This window comes from Saccostrea echinata, unplaced genomic scaffold (genome assembly GCF_033153115.1).
Source record: "Saccostrea echinata isolate AGI-Se365-2 ecotype Australia unplaced genomic scaffold, CSIRO_AGI_Sech_v1 ptg000003l, whole genome shotgun sequence".
Taxonomy (NCBI): domain Eukaryota; kingdom Metazoa; phylum Mollusca; class Bivalvia; order Ostreida; family Ostreidae; genus Saccostrea; species Saccostrea echinata.
Window position 1 is genome coordinate 2,351,473 of NW_026889752.1, and position 7,250 is coordinate 2,358,722.

At 34.0% G+C, this 7,250-nt stretch overlaps 1 protein-coding gene across 1 annotated transcript; it reads left to right on the plus strand.

Moving 5' to 3' along the window:
- Positions 1 to 431: 431 nt before the first annotated feature.
- Positions 432 to 3,885, plus strand: LOC133178658 (uncharacterized). The gene is made up of 3 exons (XM_061313381.1): positions 432 to 492; positions 3,110 to 3,337; positions 3,611 to 3,885. The coding sequence occupies exons 1-3, from the start codon at positions 432 to 434 to the stop codon at positions 3,883 to 3,885; spliced, it is 564 nt and encodes a 187-aa protein (XP_061169365.1).
- Positions 3,886 to 7,250: the final 3,365 nt, after the last annotated feature.

The window sequence follows — 7,250 nt, forward strand, 5'->3', positions numbered from 1 at the left end:
GTTTTCCGCAATTTTCTTCTGAACGATTTCAGATATTGAGCTGATTTTTGGTATATGACTTTACCTTGATTAGCTATAAATCAAGTTTGCATGTCGTCCCGCTTCATTGATTTTTGACGGAATTATGGCATTTTCAATTGTTAACGGGAACCAGATTACACTTGCCGGTAGGGGACTAGTATTGCTAATGCAATACTCTCAGAATGCTTGTTTTATTTTATTTTTTTCAAAATATTTTTTGGTCATAAAATTATTATTGAAATAAAAAAATTAAAATTTTCTAATGTCTGAAGAAATAGTTTTCCATAACGTTAAAATTTGGAAATGTTTATAAACCACTATGAAATGAAGATAAGCAAATTTGCTTTCATTTCTTGTTTGAAAATCTTTCTCACGAAAAAAAAAAAATTTCCATAGAAAACTCCTTTAAAATGAATGTCTGTCGTGTTATAAAATTATGTTTGGTTGTATATGTACAATATTTCGTAAATAGGAATATTTATATTAACACACATTTTGTAAAATATCAAATCAGTCACTTTGAAATCAAAATGGTTAGGGGCGTACTTCCTTAACAGCTGCGATGCATTACTGCATATTCTGCTTGATAATACATGTGTAGCTTCCTTTTCTATAATGGCTGTCCTGTGGTGGATGTGGTTTATTTTGATCAGTGGATTTGTTGACTGTTACGGTATGTCCATCTTTTAACATTTCCATCTGTACATTTTACATGCTTATTTTATCTTTGTGTCTTACATAAATACAATTTCTTAAAATATTTATTGAGTATTTATCCCCGTTTCTTTATATAGAAAAAGTCATTTCTTTTTACTCCCATATGACCCCCAGAGTGAAAAAGAAAATTTGGAAAAATTATTGTAAATCTACAGGACACCACCAATCGTCTTCCTAAAGACAATAAGGCTACTAAGTAAAATGTGAGGGGAGTTCTGGGAAGCAGGGTTTTTTTATATGGAAAAATGTCATTTTCGACCCCCATTTGACCCCCAGGATGAAAATGAAAACTCGGAAAACTGATTGCAAATCAATAGGACACCCTCAATCATCTTCCAAAAGATGATTAGGTTAATAAGTGAAGTGTAAGAGGAGTTCTGGGAAACAGTTTTTTGTACGAAAAACCTCGGTTTTCGACCCCCATTTGACCCTCATGGTGAAAATGAAAATTCCGAAACTTATTGCACATCTACAGCTAGGACACACCAATCATCTTCCAAAAGATGATTAGGCTACTGTATAAAATGTAAGAGCAGTTCTAGAAACCAAGGTTTTTGGGTATCTAAAACATTTGGTCATTTTTTTTTACTCCCATTTGACCCCTAGTTTGAAAATGAAATTTCTGAAACCTTATTTTACATTTACAATACACCACCAATCATCTTCCAAAAGATGATTAGGCTACTGCATAAAATGCAGTAAAATCTCGGAACCAGGTTTTTTGGGGTATCAAAAACGTCATTTTTCGAACCCCCAGTCATTTTACCCACGGGTGTAAATATAAATCCCGAAGCCTTATTGCCCATCTATAGGACACCACCAATCATCTTCCAAATTTAGGAGGAGTTCTGGGAACCAGGTATTTGTAGAAAAATGTCATTTTTTGACCAACATTTTGCTTCAGGGCAAAATTGAAAATTCTTAAACCTTATTGCATACCACCTATTATATTCCCAAAGATTAATTGGTTACTGCTTAATATAAAAGGGGAGTTTGAGGAGGAAAGAGTGTCAGACGGACGGACGGACCAGGGTAACAACAATATACCTGCACTTTCTTTAGAAAGTACGGGAATAAAAATATTTCGCAGATGAGCTGTCTATGAGGGGTGTCTATATGTCCCTACTGCCTGTGTGTTCGGTGTAAATATAGTAAAAATATAGTAAAAAGAATTAAGTAAACATTTTTAAAATGTCTTTTGGGGTTGTCTGAAAACCAGATTGATACATGCGAATCATTTTGCATGGCAAATCAAGAAAATATCTGGATACTGTATGAACCAATATTGTTCAGGGCATTGCCCTTTGCATATGTTTAAATATACATTATATAATGAAAACTATTTTCCATTTGGGTTAACGCAGGATTTTTTCTAATAAGTTCTCAACTTCTGTATGTAGAATACAATTGTGGACAAACAGACATGTATTTGTCAGGTCATAGCTTTTATATTTAATTTGATTACACATTACTCCGTAAACCTGATCAACACACAGGGGAAGCTCACTCCTCCTAGGCACCTGATCTCGCCTTTGGTGTTTCCAGGGATTAGTGTTTTTCCCTATTCAGATTTGTTGTATTTTCTGGATTTATGAAATTGATCACTGTTCATTATCTTTACATTTTACATTCTATTTGATTTTCACATTTTATAATGAATACTACTGTAGCATCACAGTCTTACCTTCTATGGACTTTTTGAGGCACATGCATTGAACTATAATACTTAGTCTAGTATGCAAACAAATAAAATATTTACCTCATTTAACTTTTATTCATAAAATTAATGTTGTTTCTGCAGGCGAAACATGCGTTCCTTGCAACTGTCTAGTTTTTATTCAGCGATATGCTCTGTCATAATCTTTAAAAGGACCAATAAAATATAGTGTATGTTAGGAAGTAATTAGATTGATTGATTGATTGCATGTTGTTTTACGTCCCATTCGAGAACTTTTCACTCATATAGAGACGTCACTGTATGCCGGAGAAGGGCTTCAAATTTAGACCTAAATCGGCACTAAGGTCCATTGAGCAGTGAGGGTTCTTTATCGTGCCAACGCCTACCATGACACGGGGCCCACGTTTTTAAGGTCATATCCGAAAGACCTGTGACTTTCACTTCTAATTCCGGGTGCTTGGCGAAGGAACAGTCAATACCTCGTTTACGTCTTAGGTTTCAAGCGGCGCGGCGAACGAGAATCGAACCCAGACCTTCCGATCACGAAGCGAACGCCCTACCACTAGGCTACCATGACCGGTGGGATGTAATGGAAAAGCAACTGGCTAATCATATTTAAACACACTTCATTATAACTTAATCAGTAAACCAAATTAAAAAGATAATCTCTAAATAAATTTTAAGGATCTCAATTTATATCTGTCTCGTCCACAGAGAACTTGAGTAGAAAACCAACAACGAATGTATCCCAGAATTCCATGTATTTGCAGAGAAAAGCAACATACGCAAATGACGGTAACCTGAATACAACACTTGATTATTGCGCCCATACTGCTGTCAACCAGTCTAAGGCTTGGTTCCAAGTTGATCTAGGAAAACCTCACAAAATAAACAACATTAAGATATACTATAGAAGAGAAGGTATGGAAAAATTCATGCAAGATCTAAAGTAGTTTATTCAAACAGATAATATTACTTTTTCTAAGAATCAAATATACATGTAATTCAAAATTGTTTGAAATGTCACAAATTGACATTCGATTTATTATATTCATATTTTCTCCGCATTTAAAAATTATCATGATCAAATGAATAATATTTATGTATTTCTACATTAACAAGGTGTACACACGCGTAACACAGTAGGAAAATAAGAAAGTAATTTAATAATAAGAAAATAATTTCATGTCTTAGGAGATGGAGATAAAGATTGGAAACAATATAGATTTAGAAACTTTTATTTGGATGTCTCTGACTCCCCTGCTAGTGAGACTATCACGACGCAAAGGACTCGATGCTATACAGACATTAGCATAGGATCAGCCTTACCTAATAATATTATCGATATTCCCTGTGAACATAGAGCCAGATACATCATCGTGGAATCTACATATAAAGCTCCAGAAGATACAAAATCCACGGGGCCCATTCTGGAAATCTGTGAGATAGAAGTTTATGGTGGTAAATGATCTTTTAACGATTTTTGAATGGGAATGCTTCTGTATTGTGAATTTTATATATATAGCAATCAAGTTTTCATTTGTTAACTAGGCCCTTTGCTTTGTTGTCTGGTGTTTGTTTTTTATATTATTTTTTGTTTAGTTGTAATAATTTTTGTCAGGAATCGGTGCATGATTGCATGATTGTCATTTCAAATATACTAATAGTATGAGGATAATGTTTAATTATTTATAGTTTTAAATAAAATTTTATGCATACTTAAATTTTGCAACACACATTCTAAATCAATCGTATCTTTATTGACTGTTCAGTGCTCATCTACATTAACATTATATGTATATACCTCGTTCTCAACGGCTGACCCTATAATCTCCTAGCTTTTGCAAACCTTTCTTGCTTGTTGGTGTAAATCCAAACTTTGTTTTAGCTCGAACCCTTAAAGTCAGGCTTAGCAAATGACGCCACCCAATGTATTCATTTGTTTGCTTTACATTCCTTCGAATATCACTCATGTTGGGACGCCATCAATTGAACACTGCTGAAGACCTGTACTCGGCACTTATGGCCATTTAGCTGTAAAGGATCGTAATCGTGCCAGCATTTACTGCAACGCAGGTCCTCGGTTAATTCCGTCTCATCCGAAGAATACTCCCCACACGTAGCGCGATGGCTTTCAAATCCGCGACCTAAGGATCAACTTCATTTTTTCCGACTCTAAAATGAAACTAGACCACTGCCTGGCGCAGTGGTTTGAGCGACGTACAGATTTTCTGAAAAGAAAAGAACAGAATACACAATTTCAACTTGATGGATATTGAATAAATGTATCACTTATAAATCTGTTAAGTATTATATACAGGATCAGTTAAAAATGATAAAATATAAGCAATTGGGTTCGGGGTTATGTACATGTATTTGAGTGCAAATGGCACAGATCTTCAGACCTCATTTTTAAACAGTGTTTGGTATTTTACTTCATTTTGAAAAAATGAAGATTTTTTTGAAGGATACATGATTTCAAGTTAAATGTGGGATAATTACATGTTATAAAAGAGTGATGCAAAGTGATCTTAATAATTCTAAATTTCTGTCCAAAAAAAAACATGTTCACTTCATCACAATTATATCAATTATGAGGTTTTAGAGACTTTTCGAGGGAATATGTAAATTTAAATGACATAAAGAATAAACCGGCAAGATTAATAACGTAATAAGAATATATATAAGAAAAAAATAATAAAAGAAACAGAAATGTTTTGTTATTATAGATCTCCTTAACCTATACTACGATGGCCGATAGCGGCCGACAATTTACACTAATGTTATGTGTGTAACATGTACAGCATTTTCACTGAAAACTCACTGACACATTACACCTAAAAGGAAAAGTGTACAAAGTGTACAGCGTCAAAGCAAATTCCGTGTACACTCTACACCAAAGTTATGTGTGTAAAGTGTCAGAAAAACTTTCATGTACACTCTACATCTAAAGGTGAAATCAAGATTCAAAACAGAACCAGACGTGTTTCTTTGTGTTGCTCCCACAAGGTACCTCTTGAAGTTCACATAGATCTGGCAACAACATTCAAAAAAAAAAAATTCAAGATACTAAAAAATCAAATTTTGACTTAATTCTATTCTCATTTTATGGTTTTGGGGCCTGAGGAAATGCTGGCAAATTAAGTTCTTTGGTAAATAATCAGTAAAGAGCAAAATTAGTATTTTATGAAAGGTTTAAAAGGGTCATCAATTAAATTACAGGTACTTAATCAGATCATGATAATAACTATCGAAAATGCTATTTAGGACACAGCTTGGAAAACGGATCAGTCTGCCAGTAGGAGAGGTACATCAGCATTCAAATTTTCCAGTCAAAAAATGGAAAGTGATAATTATCACATAAAATGATTGTGAATATTACTGCTAAGTAAAAGAAAATGATTCACTTTATATATTTTGAATAACCTTTCATCCATATTTACTAGAAACAAGATTTTTCACTTCCAGAACTATGTGAACTGTTTGATATCTTCTACTGGACAGACGCATTTATTTAGCCATTTCCTTATAGCGAAAATATAAATAAAAATTACTTCAGGTTTATGTGAACATCAAGAGGCACTTTGAGGGAGCAGCACGATAAAGAAACATTGGATCTGTTTTGAATCTTGATATCACCTTTAGGTGTAGAGTGTACATGAAAGTTTTTCTGACACTTTACACACATAACTTTGGTGTAGAGTGTACATGGAATTTGCTTTGACACTGTACACTTCGTACACTTTTCCTTTTAGGTGTAATGTGTCAGTGAGTTTTCAGTGAAAATGCTGTACATGTTACACATAACATTAGTGTAAATTGACGGCCGCTATCGGCCATCGTACTATACACATTAACGAATCTGTACACAGACGGATGTAAGATATTGAATATCTACAGTGACAGTATTATCTTGAATATGACAGTAGCTTTCTACGAACAAACATGCATTGACAATAAAATCCGGAAAAACTTCCTGAGTTTTTTCACTTCAATTTTGTAAAAAGTATATTGTTTCAAATATCATGCTTCATCTCGAATGGATAGACTGACGAGCTTTGCTAACTTTAAAGTAAAGCTGCAATAGTGGACCAAAGGTTTGTAGATAAGCCCCCTGATTAAAAGTTGCTGAGACGTGTGTGTGAGAGGGTCAATGTGTGTATATACAGTTAAACCTCGTTATCTCGAACTCAATGGGACCAAGAAAAAACTTCGATATGTCTGAGGATTCGAGAAATCAAGGGAAATTACTTAAAGAATAAGCGGTTTGGACTTCCAAATCACTTCGACATATATACCGTAGATATCAGAGTTCGAGATACCGAAATACAACTGCAACGAATCCCCTAAATTCGTCTGCTTTTGCGACCCTTTGCATGCCTGAGCACGGGACACTTATTTTTTCTAATATTTTAGACACTGTTTTTGGATTGTTTCGTAGTCCTTCCCGTTTGACTTTTCTTGATCCCTGATAGATTAGAAATAAAAATCTATCACAATGAACTAGGCTATCTGAGAATTTGAAAAAAAGGAGATATACAGGGCAAAAAAATATCACCAGTACACATTGAATCTGTGATGTCTTGTGATTATGAATGATGCTTAATTTAGCTTTTTTTCAAAGATATATTTTAACTAGAATAAGTGCGTGGTTTTTTCCTATCAAGTGTTAAATAACCTAAATCATTTTCAGTATTTCATTTAATTAATTGGAAATATTAACAGAACATATAATTCTGCTACAGTGTGCACAAGCGCCTTTTGTACCGCGTCATGAAAAAACATATTTAGACTGGTCATATATACTTGTGCCTAATAGCGAAGAAAGGAAAAT

Bases quoted from the DNA above. Each gene is read 5' to 3' on its own strand.
- LOC133178658 (XM_061313381.1), top strand. From the start codon at position 432: ATGAATGTCTGTCGTGTTATAAAATTATGTTTGGTTGTATATGTACAA. The intron at 493-3,109 runs GGAATATTTATA...AAGGATCTCAAT, and splicing joins TGTACAATATTTCGTAAATA to TTATATCTGTCTCGTCCACA. The intron at 3,338-3,610 runs GTATGGAAAAAT...TTCATGTCTTAG, and splicing joins GATATACTATAGAAGAGAAG to GAGATGGAGATAAAGATTGG.